The following is a 17,788-nucleotide window of genomic DNA, read 5'->3' on the forward strand; positions in this document are numbered from 1 at the left end:
ACCACTATACAATATCTATCAGATTTCTTCAGTTACTAAAAACTCAAAAGATGTATGAATAAGGCTGAATAATATCTGTCAGTTGCTATCCAGGGACAGTGTGTTTGTGTATGAAATCCGTTGGCACCACAAATGCATCATTGATTTATTTATTTTTAGTTAAGGCTATGCTGAGTAAAGGTGTAAGTGGAGAGTAAAAAGTATGTAAAAATATTGGTATGTAAAAAGCTATGAGCAGGTCCATCTGATGTTAAATATGTAGAAAAACAATCTAAATATCAAGCAAAAATAAAACTGAATACAAATGTGTGTTTTTTTTTACCCAAATTTGCAAACTATACAAACAAAAGCTGCTACACTGGCACTGAGTCAGTATATTTTAGACTTGTCTTAGAGTATAGGAACACAAACATCCCAAAACTAATAATGAAGTACAATATAGTACAGTTCCCTGTGTTCACATACTGTAGTTGTATTTCCATTGACCTGTCAGTAGGGCTGGGTATCGAAGTTCAATACTTTTTTTGGCATCGACCGAAATGTCGTGTCATGTATCGGAATGTCAAGAATCGAAAAATGTCTCGTCGTTCAACGTCAGTGAGCCGACGGCATCGTTGATGGGCCAAGATCTAAAAAGTGCTGGTGATTGGCTGGAGCTGCAGTGGCATAGGAGATAGAGCATTTGTGGTTATCTGAAGGCAGTGACTACGATTTCCAGTCTATTTAAAGTTTTGTTTATTGATATTTTGAACAAAAGCCAATGAGCGGAACAATAAAACTTAAGTCATTTTTTTTTACCATATCAACGTGTAATGTCATCTTTTTAAAAAACTATTTCAAAATCAAAACCTTTTGAACAATACCCAGCCCTACTTGTCAGTGTAGCAGCTTGTTCAGTTTTGTTTCCTTGTTTGTAACTTAGAAAAGTATCTAAAGTTCACAAATATCAGAAACAATATATGAAGAGTTTCACTGTAAAATGAGGTATCAAACTTTTAAACAAAGCTTTCATAAAATAGTTGATTGTAGAAAATGATAATGGCAAGTCATTTGTCAGCCAGAAACCTTTGCTCATATTAAAAAAGTACAATGTTGTTATCTGAAACTCCATGTACTTTTCCTACCAAAGTAAATTTTTGAGGCTAAACATTTCAGGGTTTTTTTAAGGGGATTTCTCCCATGTAATCTCTTATTAGTAGCGAGTTATACAGTACTAGGATTGTAATGTGTGATACATGTTCCTTTGTAAGCTGAAATTCTTACCTTATTTTATCTTTTAAGCTGTTATAATTTAATGATACTTTTACGATTAGCTGTTACATTTTATGACAAGTTTCCCTTCTATGCATCGATAGTCTGAAACATATTTCAAATACCTCTTGACAGCATTGAGAGAGTCGTTTTCAGCTTCAAAGTAGCATGAAACAACTTGTGTGTTCATTCATTGTGTTTGCAACTGGCAAGTGTAGCCTACATACACAAAAGAAAAATACATAACTTTTTTTTTGATGCTCATATAACTATTTTGAGTTATATGGTTAGAACATAAATATGAAAATATAATTGAAAAGATAAACATGTCTAGAGTGAAGTAATAAAATAATTATATAGTCATAATTTCATAGAAAACTTTTTTTTCCCCGCAGTGATATGAAAAACAATATTGAAAAACTTGAAGAAAATGCCATGACACCACTGATAAATTCTTTACAAAATGCCTTTTGGGTTTACAAAGTGTGAAAAATATTCCTATTGTCCTAATAAAAACGCCACATTGAACGAGGCAAGTATATTATACCACATGGGGTAGAATGTGTGTGTTCTTTCTTTATACAGTAGTGACAGATAGGAAGGCATTGTGCACCTTGGTTTCCTCGGGTGCCTTTGTACCATGAGTCATCAGTTCCTGGATGGTCATCCAGTTGTCGAGGATCTTCTTGTTGCGTTTCTTCATCATCTTCTTCTGGCTGAGTTCTATGATGCTGACTTCCTTGCGACCCTCGCTGCTGCTCTGAGGGTTCTCCTTCAAACTTTCCAGCCGACTCTGCTGCATAAACTCCCTCCTTTTCCTCTGTTCTTTCGCTCTGACCAGGTGCTGCTTTCTCTCCTCTTTACTCCAGTACCTCCCCATCTTCATTTCACTCATTGCATCATCGTCTGTGGTCATTCCCCCACTGCGCTCCTCTTTGATCTTCAGGGCTCGCTCCCTCAGGATCTTGTCTCTCACAGGCCTCTTGGTGATGTAGCGTGTGCCGTCGCTGCGGATCTTGACCTTCCACTCCATCTTGGGCTCATTGCTGGGCCTCTGAGGCTCTTTGCAGACACTGAGCAGGCTGAGCTGGCTCTGAGCGTACTCCACAGCTGAACGCTGCTGGATCAGCTGCATGTAGCTCTGGTAGTGCTGGGCATGAGCCGGGATGTTAACCTGCCTCTGCTGGGAACTGTGGGAAGGAGAGAAGTAAGGAATGTGGGAAGAATGTGGCTTTAATATCCTCATGCTCTCCTCCTCAGCCTGAGGTGTGTGCTTCAACTCCGAAGGTTTGCCGTGGTTAGGACTGCTGCTTTTCCCTGGGGCTGGCGCACGGCATGCTGGGATGGGGCTCGGGCTCAGGCAAGGGCCAGTGGCAAGGCTGCTGCAGAGGTTCCTCTGGTTGGTGAGACTGACCATCCTCTGGAGCGAGTGCTCCGGGGAGCGGTCCATTGCCAGAGGTGTGCTCCGAGAACTCTCTGCTGTGTTATAGGCACTGGAGCTGTCCTTGTCCGATTTCTCCAGCCTGTCATTAATGTCAACCAGCTTCCCCCTTGTGGGCTCACTCCGATGGGGGCTTTGGTTTTTGGTTGAGGGTGCTGAGTGGGCGGTGGAGGGAGACTGCTGGCCCTTGCGGAGGTTATGGGCCTTCATGATGTTCTGACATTCAATTTCGATGCTGCGCAGCTCCTCGTTGAGCATGCGTAGCTCTTGCTGCACGCCGCCCTGCTCCCCAATGCTGCACTCAATAGTGCTGCGCCGGCTGTAGAACAGGTCGTACTCTCCACTGTTGCGTATCTGACACTTCAGCTCCAAGAGCTGCTGGAAACGATCCCCTTCCATCTCATCACCGTCCTCGTCCTCTTTGTCCTCCAGTCGTGTGGAGCCCGTGGTACGGCTTGTGTCCAGATTGTCTCTCAGGCACTGGGACAGACGTCTCTGGATTTGTGCCAGGACATTATGCTCTGAGCTCTCCATTCTGTCTTTTATTCTCAGGACATTCTCCATGTGTGGCAGTGTGGAGCAGGTGGGCTCATCGTCTTCTGCTCTCTGAAATGAAAAACATGAACAAGATCAGCATGACATATGACGACTGCAAACACATTTCCTTCTTAATTATCCACACAAGGATTATTCTTTATTATTATGGCCCTCATTGAAAACTTTGGAGTGTGCATTTTTGATTAGTTTTGTATGTTTCACTTGTTTGATGTCATGAACTTTGAAATGCACTCTGGAGTTTTTACCTCCCTTTGTATAGAATAAGGATAGAAAAACAACAAAAAAGTCACCAGAACTGCAGTATTTAAAAGTTGAGGAAGTTCAACCCCATTTCTGTTATTCAGCTCTGTTACTTCAGGGATTTTTTCCTCTCTGCCGTGGCTTTGAAGTTCTATTTTTATGGATTTTCGTAGCATACAATCCTCTTGACAGAATTTTAAATTGTGATTACTAGGGTTTGGAATTTAAATGCTTCAACAGTCCCCTTCTATACATATTTATAATAATAATTTTATATTCATATTTCAAAGAACAAAGCTTGTTTTCACTGTTTTGTTAAAGAAAAGTAAATGAAGATTTTGATTCCATCTCTGGCACTGGTTAGATCTGGTTAATATTGGTTAGTTTGCTGGTTTGATATTCATAAAACATTGTGTTCTACAGTCTGTCAAATTTTTAAATCGTTTAACTCAATTTGATGCACTAGTTTTTAGGGGCTTAATTCTTAATGAACAGAGACAATAAAAAAGAAACAAGCTTCCAAGCTTTTCTTAGACCCAGCTAACAAAGCTTTTCCACTCAATCACTTAAAACATATCTTTATTCTGCTGCCTGACCTGTTCATTCTCCTGCTCCTCCTGTAATGCAGTCAACTCCATCTCCTCTCTCTGCTGCTCCTCTAACATTTCCATCTTCAGCTGCTCCAGGAACTCACTGTGCTCATCATCCAGCCAGGCCTCCTCCAGCTAATGGTGAATGAAGAAGGGAAGCATAGAGAGCAGAGAGAGAGAGAGAGAGAGAGAGAGAGAAAGGGGAGAATGTTATTTGTCAAGGCCTAGAGAGCTTGTGGCGACACAGTGTCTCAAAACAAATAGTTGGGTGTTCCAAATGGCTGCCCAAATGGGATTTTCTAAAAACACACCCAGCATGGTTTTAGAATAACAAACCGTAAGCATCAAAGTGCTGTGTTGTTTAACCGATATGCAGTTGCATTTTTTTTCTAACCACCCCCATCTTTAAAACATGCATTCTAATCTTAAAATCAAGCCAATACAATTGAATTGACATAAGACTGCCAACTTTGAACCTATTTACTCCACACCATTCATCATCTGTTTGTCTGCTCGATGTGAACCAAATGAGATCCATATCTGAATTCTTATGATTTACTACTGAGAGACACATTTAATTACAAAGATTCTACTATTGCTCCTGGCTCATCTGCACTGCGGCAGTGTCCTTTTGCTTATTCGCCATCGGCCTTGGGCCTGAACTCACTCCACATTAGCATGCCATTAGCTTTTATGGCTTACCGTTGGAAGTCAATTACAGTGCCGCTACATAAAAATAAAACATGATGAGGTGTCTCAGTGGTGGCTTCCACTAGGAGTGGTTGTGGCAGTAGGGAGGGGGAGGGTTGGCTACCCCAGCCTGCTAAGGTTTACTCTGAACACAAACACTGTAGATGGCAAACCTTCAGGGCTGTAGTGTGCTTCTTTTACCCATGTAAGGCCTATAGGATGTCTTTCGTTCAATGGTTGAAAATGCAGTATGTCAGTGCAAGTGTGTATGGTAATCTCTTACCTGAAGCTCAGGTCTGGCAACCAGCAGCACAATGTTTCTGCATTCGTCATTTGAGAGCGCAGCCATAGCTTCCCCTCTGTCTTGTATATCTTGGCCATTAATCTGAAGATGGCATGAAATCATAAGTACCATATTTACTATTAAACAAGAACCAAGCAGGCAAACATATGTTGTTTACACACATGCAAACATTTGCACAGAGACACACGCATACACTCAGGCCAGCTTCGTTCTTTCAATATACAAGCCCTTAAGAAAAACAAAGTACCACAATAAAAGTGTGGCACTGCACTATAATGGCTTTTTTTCTCCAACAGAAATTGCAAACAGTCTGTGCTGCTCCCTAATATGAAGCTGGGCCCAGCAGTGATTATGAATGGGACAGTGGTCGTGGGCCAGCGGAGCTGTTGTGTTCACCAAAGTATACAGCAGCATACATACATCTCGCCGTACAATTAACTGGCCACTGACAGGGGGCGTCCATCTTTTTGCAGGCAGAGTAATGGCCCTGTCACTGGTGGATAATAGTGCCAGAGTACTAGCCTGCCTCACACACACACCCTCTCTCCTGGCTTAAATCAGTCACACAACACAGGGTAGACACCGGTAGACAATTAGACCAACAGTGCTGCTTATGCCTCTGCCCCAGCATCTAATAAGCACTTGCACATACTATGTACATCTCCCCTGACTTAATTCCTGTTTCCTCTCTCCTAATGGACTACTTATGAAAATACATTTTTTGCATACAATACTACTGTGTCCTTCTCAATTCAAAGACCATCACTTGATCTGCAGTTAACCTTTTCACTGTACATTACTTTGAACCCTTAAGCTGCACGAGTGAATCTTTTTTAATATTAACAATGTGCTGATGGCGATGTGTAATGTAAAGGGTGTTGGAACCCAACGCTGCAGTTCTCCTTACATCTCTACTGAGCGTTTGAGGTTCTTATAGCGTGTTGATGTTTCTGAGTTTGTACACATAGCTCTCATGTATAGGATTTCTATCAGTAGTAGGGGACTATTTTCAGTGGAAAAAGCCCTGTTAAAACCACAGAAAATAGTTTGCCACAACAATTAAGTAACTTATTGTCGGATGTTTAGCCTGTTGGGCTTAGATAAATCCCTTTATGCAGCTCTAACATTAACTTTAAAGGCTAGGACTCACCTACACAAAAAAACATAATTACCCGCATAACCCATGGAGGCAACCCTATCCAGCCCTAATAACAGCCTCTGCTCGTCGGTAGCAGAATTCCTAAGAATCTAAGGCCTGAAGATTAGGCTAGGGGCTAATAACAGTCAAGGCCTTTCAGCTATCCCACAGGAGGCAGTGAGCTACAGCACAGTGCCATCCTGAACCAGAACTCTTAAAAACCCCTGTTGGTGCTGAGTCGGTAACTAAAACAGCCACGGGGGCCTTTCTCCCCCACTAACAGTCACAGCGGGGGCGAGTTCCCCCTTTAATGTGCTGCCATTAAAAATGAATGGCCTCTTGTGCTGGGAGACAGTGGTTGAGTGTGACAAAATAAAAGCGTGTCTATACATTGAATGTAATGAGGGCTTTTGTAGACGGGGGCCGGCGATGGAGAGTGGTCTACTGCACCTGTAAAATGCGATCCCCCTCTCGGATGCGTCCATCTCTGGCAGCAATGCTGTTTGGACTGATCTGCGGAGACATAGGAAACAAAATAATGCCTCCAAATACACTTTGAGGCTTTATTCAGGAGAATGGTGGAGTGCCTGAAAATGTTTTTAACTCATAATGGAGACGTCACGCAACTAGACTAGTATTAACAATGTGCGCAACACATAATAGGTGTGCTAACATCAGGAGACCTTAGATGTCAAATGGCTTTCCTGTAGCTCCCTGGTCAGTTTTCAAAAGCCCTTTTAGCCCTGAGCAAAGTACACAACAAACTGAGTTATCACCTTTATCATTTAAGTCATCAACTGTACCCACCTCAGTTGTTATATGTTGGCAGGTTTATATTGCACAGGCCTCTGCATATAGCATTAACAGTATATAAGTCAACCTCAGTACATGATGCACCTGCCCCTCCTGTGACTAATGTGTGTGAACAAGGGGGCAGGACACTCTTTCATCGGCCAATCAATCGGTGTCTGGGGCCATTCATTTCAATCTCTCCTATCAGGTGGGACCCTTGGAGATGGTGAGGAGCTGTGGCACTCCATCTTCATGATAGTCCACTCCTACACAGAGGAGCACTCATTACACTGGGTGGGAGGTCACTAGACACTAGACTGGGGTGTAGGACGGGGAGGAACAGAGCAAATTGAAGGTGATCTTTCTGTAGTTATAGGGAGAGCACCCAAACATTATAATCTACAACTGTGAACTGAAATGTAGGAATGTATATGTTCTGACGATATCATTGTGCATGAATGGCTGCGGTGACAGTTTTGTCACACAGCGAATAGGTCTTTGGTTCGACTCTCAGCTTTGGTCTTTTCTGTGTGGAGTATGTGTGGAGTTTGCTTTTCTAACACACACAAAAACAATGTCAGGTCTGTAAATGGTGGGGAAGTAAATGGATTTGGAGGAGACAAACAAAGAGGTGGAAGGTGGACTGAAACTCTTAATTGCCCATTATAGTGAATGAGTGTGTCTGTTGGTCTGCAATACACTGGCGACCTGTCCAGGATGGACTTTTGTCCAAATGACATACGTGCTGGGACATACTCCAGCACTCTGTGCCTTTTAACATAATTTAATATAGAAAATGTATGGACCGGTGAACTAAGAAAATAATCTTTATTTGCTTGTTCCCCTAAATTCTATAGTTATTGAATGGTGAGACAACATGTAAACAATAGGGATAAAACTTAAATGACAACAAAGGGAGAGAAAAAAACACTGGCCATTAATCAGCTGTCTCATTTAGTGTTTTTTAAAATGACCTTGAATTGTTCTTAACTCTGTGTAGATGTGTTCTCACTGCCTTTGCAAGATCACAGCACGTTACAGCTTCTCTACCACATACAGTGACAGCAACCTCATCCAAATGCAGCACACACCTCTTAGTTCTATTTTTTTTCAGAGCGAACACTAAAAGATACTGCCAGGAGCCACATACCACAGTGATTTATATTCCGCTCTGCTCTCAAAGTGAACACCTTTCAGGGTCCGAGCCAACTTCAAAAAAAAATCTGAGAGAACGTTTAACAGAATGGAGAACAGTATTTTCCGTGTAGGGAGAAAGTGGGAGAAAACCGTATATCTCCTGGCTTACTTGTAGAATGTCAACTGTTCTGTAAGGACTGGGAGGACGTCTTGGCAGTCATTCCATGTTAGTAACTAGGAGTGTACACACACAGTTAGATCTTTGCCAAACTATTCAATGTAATGTAATTTGTGTTTGAGAAGATAATTTGATTTAAAAATTACTATAGGGGAACCTGCCTTTTTGCAGCTAATGTGAATACTAAAGTAAATCTTAAATTGGAAGATGAATATTAAATGTCACAGTTGATAAAGCCTTGGAAATCTTGCCCCCTCAGTTGTTTAGGAATTTTACCCTGAGGCGCTCTTATCTAGCCATGATGATTGTCTGTTTCTACAACAGTGTATAATATGTAAATGCAACACTTCAAAGTACTGGAGTATGAGGAATCTTTATACCTTTTGCCCGGAGAACAATACATTTTTCATTCTTTTTAAACAGCTAGCAGTCCTAATTGTGGTAGTTGGCAAAAAAAAAGGCTTGCAGGAGGTGGATTCATGTATGTTGCATGTTTTTGTTCAGTATCTCCAGGAGCAAATTAGAGTGGGTGAAGATCAAAGAGATATGAGTCTATGTTTAGAGAGAGTACTTGGATGAAAAAACGAAGTATGAAAAAAAGTAAGGGCTTCCTCATGGCAAACTAAGTTGGGAGATGTAACACATCATCTTGAAGGACAAGTTATCTTCTCACCTCACTGACATAGATGGCCACATCCTCCTCTTCATCTGTTCTGTAGCATAGAGTCAGTCCCAACTTCTCCTGGCTGCTGAGTCGACACAACTCCACTTCCTATCAAAATAAGAGGTAAAATACAAGGAATGTAAAACCAAGACTGAAATTCCGTCTCAAATAGCCTACTAATGTACTTACACCTTCTATTTTGAGTGCATAAGTGCGATCACTCTGTAAATTATAGCAAAATACAGCGCACTTAAAACATATCACAGTTGAGTTGAACACCATTGAGCAAACCAGGAAACATGTTGGCGCGTTACAAACGCTTGTCAAATGTTGGCTGTACAGTCGCAATTGGCTTGAAAAAAAAAACAGAAGAAGAGCAGCTGCCAAATGCAATTGTACAGCATCTGAGTGTACTAAAGGAAGTCCCAGATTTGATACAGAATCATTCTACAGCCAAGCACAGCATTGATTTAAGCTTAATTGCCAACAATGACAATGCTAGCATGCTGATGCTTCACCACTTTACAATTGTACTTCAGTGTATGGCACAGCTGAACAGCTGAGACTGATAGGGATGTCACTTCAAGAGGTTTTGAAGGGGTCTTGAATGTCCGTACCTAATTTCAATAGTTGTCTAGACATTTCACTCTGAACCATAGTTGCCAACCCATGGTGATGATAGAGAAAAAGTCAGGTGATCACCAAGGTTATTGTTATTTATTCTCTGTGGACCATGTAGGTAAAACGTTTAATGGCAATCCATTCAAAAGTTGTTGAGATATTCCAGTCCGAACTTAAATGGTGCGCCTACCAACTGATACGGATAAGTATTTTAACCCCTTGGGCAAAGGCAAGTTTAACATTTTAGGACAAATGATATTGAAAATAGTTGTTGACATAACAGCCCACCACAAGGTCAATTTACCAGCTGTTTTGGAGTTTTTGGTCATGGGCTATCTCACACTGTGATCCCCTAGAGAAACGTTGGTGTGATAGTGTTCTGCCAATCTCTATAACACTAAAGAAACAATTGATCTGAGTCTACAAATCGACTCTATGCACTTGCCATACAAACTAAAATCTTCATGCACAACGATGACTACAGAAACACCAAGTTTATGCTCCACTGAATATCAAATAACAATGTTCTTCAAGTTTCAGCAAAAATATTCTACTTGTTTTTGAGACGCTTATTGAGTGTGGATTGCTAACTCTCGTCTGTGGTTTTTGAGTCAAAAGGCGTTTGATCATGAAACACATCCTCAGCTGGCAGAGTTTGATCGGTGGGGCTTTGATAAATGTCAGAGGACCGCAAGTGTTTTTTCTTTCAAGCTGTTGCAAAGTTATAGAATATTAGACTATAAATAAACTATAATTATGCTAATTTGAGCAGATATACATGTTTACTGCAGCACTAAAGTATTCCCATCTTCCCTTGGGGAGAGATCCACAAACTATTGACTCACAAATCAGGGATCGTAACATTTCCCACGAGCCACTTGCAACATAGCCAAGTACCTTGGCGTCAACAGGAATTCTTCATTAGGTTCATAAAAAAACAAACACACAGAAAGTCAGATTTGATCAACCACAGCTTGAACTTGAGTGAGTGGCCCAATCCCCATTCCTGTGGTATCCAAATTATGTTGTGAATATGGACCAAAACTCAACTTCCCAAGCTTTTAGACAGTTTATAATTCTACATGAGCTACATTGCACTCTTTCCCCCAACAGAGTTGCAGCCAAGCACCACACGGCACAGGCCTGCGCTCCATCTTAAAATGTAGAAACATATCAAGGGTGTTGGAGGGAATCAAGTGTGAAATGGCCTCTCCTCCCAAAGACTTCATTAGAGCAGAAACACACCCAGTCTCAGCAGCAGGAGCGAAGTGGTTGAGTAGAGGAGGATGGAGGGGGCAGAGAGAAATGAGGGCTCCGGTGGGGCTCAGAGGGGTCTCACACAGAAACACATTCATTTCCGCTGCGACAAGTGTGGGTTGGCTGGTTACATGTGTCAAATGTGTCAAAAAAGGGGATGTGTGTGTGTTTGTGTGTATGGGGGGGGGGGGGGGGGGGGGGAGGGTCGGTTGACTGTGGTAGGATGAGATGAGAGTAAAAGGCCAATACCAGCAAGCCAACACCTGGTGCCTCGGGGATACTCCTCATGAGCCCTTATGATGCTTTTCTCTCACATTGGCAGGTCATTGAGGTGTCTTTGGACCTTGGGATCTCGTGCTGGGCCACACCACTTCCATACATACTCATACACATTACACAATCAGGTTAAATCCTGATCCGTGCTTGCACAATCTCATACTTGCACACACTAGTGTACCCGTACACTCAGCGGAGCACACGCACAATCACAGAGAAAAAGAGCCGAAGAAAAACGACATCATCTGAGCTTTGCCGGTTTATCTTTCTTGACAGCCGCCACGCGACGGGGGGCTCAGATCTTTAATTGACTGCCTCAGAAGCGATGACAACCTCGAATCCCAGCTGATGTGTAGGGAGACAATGTGAAAGAACCAAAAAGCTTAGGTGCTGAATTTATGAGCAAAGTGGACTTGCAAAAGAAATCGGTAATTAGCCATATTAAAAAAACCTTACTAATGAGCTATCACCATTACTGTTGGTAGAGATACTATTAAAGCGCCGCTTCTCCTGATGCAACGGGGCAATCATGGAGGTAATGGGAGCTGCAAAGAAAGCGCACATCTTGCATGCTAATATGATGTTAGAAGTTGTGGGACTTATCTATGGGAAATATTGAAATCACTAGCAAAGCATGGACAAATTAATTGCTGAGACTAAGGGGCAAAGCAAGCAGTGGTGTGACCAGTTACTACATCATCCATATTATATATTATATATTATATTATATAAGAGGTCCTGTGAGACAAAGCTAAAGTAACATCTGACTAATTAATGGTGCGATATGGTGCAGGAGACCTGTGGCTAAATGACTAGGTTAAAAAAAAAGATTTCACATTGGATTAAACATCAAACCTGCATGTCTGTTCGTGTTTAACTGTGTGCTGCACATGTGACCCTGTTTTATTTTATTTTTATTTTTTTTACCAGATTTTCTTTTGCTTTCTTGTTTTAAGACCAATATTTGGTTTGAAAAAACACCCACTCACACTCAGATGCCTTTGTAAGAGGAGGTTGTCTCCTGATCCATCAAACAAGCTTTCACCATTCTCTGTCTATCCTCTCGCCTTTTGATTTTTTTTCCCCATTTTCCAGGCGAGCTGTCTTCCTCTCAGGCAGGAGATTGCGACATGGCACAGGGACAGAGGACTGACAGTAAATTAATGACTGCGATGGCATGATTAGGAAGAAGATTGCCGCACACCATCAAAGCACATTGGATGCTGTCATAATAATCGCGCCTTTGATTACCAGTAATAGAAAAAGCAGTCACAAATGCATGGATGGCTACCACTGGCATACAAAAAAAGGGAAAGACTATCTCTGAGTTTGGAGTACTTTGCTTCTTCAGAACTTTACCGTAACTAATCATAGGAATGGGTGTTATCATGGTGTTTTGGCCACACACACACACATCAAGGGATCCTAGGAAATGTATGTTTTCTGTGTGAAATCGTAGCTGTAAGGCATGGCCCGTGTGTTTCTTTAATCCAAACAGGCCAAACATCAGAGAGGATGGAGACAGTATTGGCTAGAGTGTGTGCAGGTAGAGAAATTCTCCCATGCCTTTCCTACAGAGTAAACAATTCAATTAACCGAGCTACGGTGGACTTCCCAGCTTATGAAGTGAAGCATGACTTACAGTATTTGAATGTCCAACTTCAAGGTTTTTGAGATAGTATACAGAGGGAGACATAGTAGGCGAGGGAGATGCTGGGAGTTGTGAAAGTGATGGTGGAATTTGACCGTCAGTCTCCATTGAATACATAAACAGTACAGAATTAAGAGTTAAGGGAGAAATTAGGAAATTTAAATCTACTGTTCTAACTGGTATTTGACTGTTAAAGACATATACTGTATGTGTTTAGCTACGATTGGCCAAATGATTCCAACTGGTTTCCTCACGACTGAATTGTGATCACTTTTCAGAGTATTGCAAACCATGTTGCAATGTATTTGGTGTCTAAATAGTTTTAGCACAGGGATTGTTTTTAGGTCTGAATGCTGCGTAAAACCAAAGCAATGAGCTGAAAGATGCTAAAACGCCATGTAGAGCTGAGGGCAATGCAGGGCTTAGGTGATAATTTTTTGTAATCTGTAAGGATCTTTTGATATTGACAAGAGCAGGTTTGAGTTCATCAAACTCACTGATTGTTTTTTTTAAACTCCACTTTAGAGCCTACTTTATTGACAGTCCTTTGATGTATCTCCTGACGTTTCATCAGATGGAGACGATAGTAGTATGTGGTATATATCCTGAGGCCATTATCTATTCTAACTCTTTATCTTTTTATCCAAGTACTTAGTCCAGGAAAATTAAAGAGAAATTCTGTGTTTTGAAATATACAGTAAACTATGAATGTGTACTTCCATTGCATCTGGCCTTCACCTTACCACCCAGAGTACTCTAATAGGATTTTCACATGTTGACTACCCTAACATCAATGTCCTGGTGTATTAGAAAAGTGAATTAGATTGAGATGGTTTCACTTTGATGCAATAGCAAACGGCTCTCCCCCCACTGTGCTTTTTCATCTGACGATAGGTAATTTGAGGAAATGTCTTTCCTTCATTCTCTTTTCTCTCCTTCAGCGGGTGGTGAGGGATCAGGTCCACTCTAAAAGTGGCTTTCTGGCTTTTGGCAGACATTCCCCTCACAGCGTTTTCAGTTGACATACAGTAAGTGGATCTGCATTAGTGTGGTTTCTAACCCCCCCAAGCATGAAATATAAAAAAAAATGGCGTAGGCTACAAAGCATACAGATTATAATAGAATGTGTTAATAGCAATGAGGCATAAAGAGAGGCTCTCTGATACATTATATTTGTTACGATTTGACACTGGGGCCTCTGCTGTACGAGTGGGTGCACAGATCTCTCTCTTTAGGATGTGAAGAAACAGCTCAAGCTCAGTGGGTGGAAGCATTCCGAACAAATTTAAATGAAACAAATAAGATGAGGGGAGGGGTGAGCAATCATCATTCATCAGACCAGTCGGAGCCCATGCAGGCAATATGCTCGCACTTCAATGACTCGGAAATAAAGAAGATTGGACTAAAGCAGAGAGCGGAGACAGCCTGTTTATCTCTGCCTGTCACAGGTGAACCGGTGCATCTGTATGTATATCTGTATGTGTCAGAGATCAGCAGCCTTAAAATAAATAAATAAATCACCTATCCAACTGCTCCTGTTACCTACACTCCAGTAAAGATGCAGAAGCAAAGAAATGTTTTTCCGTATTTTTCTTTTTCTTACTAGCACCTGACAAACACACCTCACTTTGATTGGGTTTGATGGAGCTCAGAGACAAACAGCTTGCTAGCATTTTTCTTCCAGAGCTGTGAAAAACAACCAGCACATCTCAGGTAACAGCGTCACAGTTTGGAGGTGTTCAACGTTCTCTTTTTGCCTCAAAGAGCAAACACATGGAGGCGTGCCGTTATTGTCAAAGGAAGGAAGGGTTTTTTTTACAGGCTGCTGCAGTGTGGCTTATCATCTGTCACTACTTTTCCCCCTGGGATTTGCCTGTAGAGTCAATTAGTGTTGGCATCCTTCCACCAATTGTTAAGCATCATTAAATATGGAGTGTTGAGGCAATGTGAATCCATGTGTTGAGGAGGTCAGGTGTGTGTTTGTACATATGGTGCAGCTCTGTGCTAACATTTTTTGCACTTTCAGCACTTAACTTGTCTTGCGAGGAGTGAAGCCTTACTGATAGTGGTCCTCTGAGGCCAATATCAATACAGGAAACAAAGTTTAAAGAGGCTGTAAGTCTAAAAACACAACATAAACATATATTTTGTTTTAAAGATCCCTTCAAGCCTTCACATACCCATAGTCCATTCACACACTGGTATTGTAATTTGTTGCTGTATTAGTTATCATGTATAAAGTGCATAGATTCAGTTGGGGGACTTCATATAGTTGCCAGCATAGCTTCAACTATTAAAGGAATAGTTCAATTTGTGATTGACCGGTTATATTGATGGATGAGTTAAGTTTAATTGCATTGTTCATTGTATTGTATTTGAGTGTGACAATCATTGTAAACATCTGACCTGATACCTTTTTAATAGAAATAAGTGAACTACATTGTAGGCAAGAGACAAAGTCTTAATGTCCAGGTTACATTGCTATCCATTGACCAATATGTAATATATAGCGTAACTGGTGTTGTAAATGTAAAATATAGGACTTTTTTTTTTTCTTTGAGAAATTGAAACCCTACAAGTTGTGGTTTTCTAGCAACGTCATGATTGCTACAAATCACTCCTACATTTATCTACTGCAATTTCTTGCTAATTATCTGCCAAAGAATGACTAATTGTAATATTAACGATTCAACTAACTTGCCCATGATATTAGCCGTGCCAAATAATCTGTCAGGCTCTAGTAAGCAGCAGTGATGTCGGGTGCTTTTCTTACCTCGTACTCAAACTCCTCTGTCCTCTCTCCATCAGCTGGAACAGGGGAAAGGTAGTCTGTCCCTTCATAGTAATCCTGGTCCATTGTATGAAGGGAATGACAGCTGTCAGGATAGACAGAAGGATGAAGAAAGAGAAGGACAGACAGGGAGGCAGAGAAACAGAAAGAGGCGGAGAGTAGGGCGTTAGCAAGATCCTTTTTCACATTGTCTTTCAAATGTGTTCAGTGACAGGATTTCCGCGCCTTTGTCCATGCTGGAAATCTGAAGAATAAAGGATTTGTCAAGGGCTTTCATTGCTTCTGGAGTGTGTTTGACAAAAGTACAGCTTTATTAATAACAGCATATCCACATCATTTTGCTGCTTGCTCGCGTCAGACAGAAGCCCCCCCCCCCCCCCCCCCCCCCCACCACCCACGTTGTACAGTGTATTTCTATTGTGCTTCCCTCAATCACTGAACAAAAGCGCATGGTGAGGACCCTGCAAGAGGAGCAGCTTCGGTGCCACCCAAGATAATCATGCGGGGACAAAAACTTCAAAAAGTCACTCTGTTGAACATGTCGAGTGACGCGTTCTGGGGATGTCTGACTCGGATAACCAAGGACCGTAAAACAGTTTCAAAAATAATTCACAAAACCCGACCGGTAAATGTCAGAAGGCTTTATTCTTTGATGCCTTAGTATAACACGTAAAACAACATCAGGGAGTGGGTGTGCACAGAATACAATTACAGATTTACAATCTAGCTTCAAAAATAAGATTGTCAAACATTTGTTGTATCTATAAAATCGACTGTTTATTGGATTGTGCACCTGATCTCGGATAAAGGAAAGAAAATGTGAGTTTTATGGGACACATTGATTACATTTGGGTTGGGCCCGGGGCTGTAAGTACACCGCGAGAACACGTTGCACTGTTGCCTAGTTTTTTTATTAGCCCATTTGCTTTAATCACCTTGTAAACCTTCCATGAGTCAAAATGGTTACTCCAATTATGGCATTAAGACCCCGTAGGGATTTTTTTAAGGTGTTACTGTGTGAGACATATACATGTGGCAGTAAATGCGATCAGATCACGATACTTGTTTGGCGCGTAACACTGACAATAACACACATTTTTAATAATGCATTTTTTTATAATTAGCCATAATGATGTTGCAGCCAACTAAAATTCCATTTCTGAATGTCTCCAATGATAAATAAATAAATAATTAAAGATATTTATGGTTGTTTGAGGGAATGCCTTATCTACTGAGACTAACAAACATACTTTTGGTTCATCAAGAACGTCCCAGTTCTGTGTCAAGTCGCTCTTACATTGCCTTTGTTCCATGGCTTCATTCCCACGAGGAGAAACCCAGATATTCTCTTTATGCTAAACTTTCTAATTCACAGTTTACTTTTCCTTTGAGATGAACATAATATACACCAACATGCCAGAAGAGGAGATGATGAACCCTGTTTTCTTTTGTTGTTTTCCAAGGAGACTTCTTGCTGCTAACTTTTTTGTTGTTGTTTTAATATATAATTGCATGCCTCTTCTCTCACATGGACAATAAAAGCAGTATCCAGTTGAGATGTAATTTAGACTTCTAGGGATTGTACCACGCATGTTAACGTTGAGCTACTTGGCACAACACAAAACTAAAGTACGTCTTCTCATCACTTCTAAATATTTAGATGTACTGTAAGCCCAAAAAAAAATGTTTAATCTTACAGTTGAGTTACATCATGATTGTATCCATGATTAAGTCACCGGGGCACGCGTCAAATATAGTCCATCCAGCATTATCGAGAGGGTGAAAATTGTAAAAAGAAAAAAAAGTTGCATGCGCTGTGCTCTGCCCAGGAGAGATATATTCAGCAGTGAATATTGATGTATCTGTAAATGAAGCCCTACAAACGCGTATGTCGCCGAGTGAGCGGGTGACCAAATTCAGCGATAGGTCAAAAAAGTCATATAAGGTCATATTACTCGGCCCTCATTGGTTGTTGCTTTTTCAAAATGAATCCGCACCAGCGCCTGACACATTGCCTACTAAGCTACACACTACTATTAATTTAACTAAAAACAATTGCGGTCCAACCATATACAATTCCCCTAGTCTGGTTCATACTTATGTTAATACAGTATATCTACTCAGTGATATATTTAAATGAATACTTTATACAAAAACAATATTGAAAAGCCTTCACACATATATTCTGTATATGTGGTTAATTAGGGCA

At 41.1% G+C, this 17,788-nt stretch overlaps 1 protein-coding gene across 1 annotated transcript in view; it reads right to left on the reverse strand.

Annotated features, from left to right (window-relative positions):
- Positions 1-1,828: 1,828 nt before the first annotated feature.
- The window catches only part of LOC307250250 (PDZ domain-containing RING finger protein 4), a gene marked incomplete at both ends in the record, with an annotated part of 42,942 nt that continues 26,982 nt past the window's right edge, over positions 1,829-17,788 (reverse strand). The window contains 6 exons of the mRNA XM_080027279.1: positions 1,829-3,298; positions 4,087-4,215; positions 5,054-5,155; positions 6,663-6,725; positions 8,993-9,091; positions 15,562-15,664. Of these exons, the coding sequence (XP_079883405.1) occupies positions 1,829-3,298; positions 4,087-4,215; positions 5,054-5,155; positions 6,663-6,725; positions 8,993-9,091; positions 15,562-15,664 (1,966 nt within the window). The remainder of the gene's footprint in view (positions 3,299-4,086; positions 4,216-5,053; positions 5,156-6,662; positions 6,726-8,992; positions 9,092-15,561; positions 15,665-17,788) is intronic.

This window comes from Ammodytes marinus (genome assembly GCF_949987685.1).
Source record: "Ammodytes marinus genome assembly, chromosome: 5".
NCBI classification, from domain to species: domain Eukaryota; kingdom Metazoa; phylum Chordata; class Actinopteri; order Uranoscopiformes; family Ammodytidae; genus Ammodytes; species Ammodytes marinus.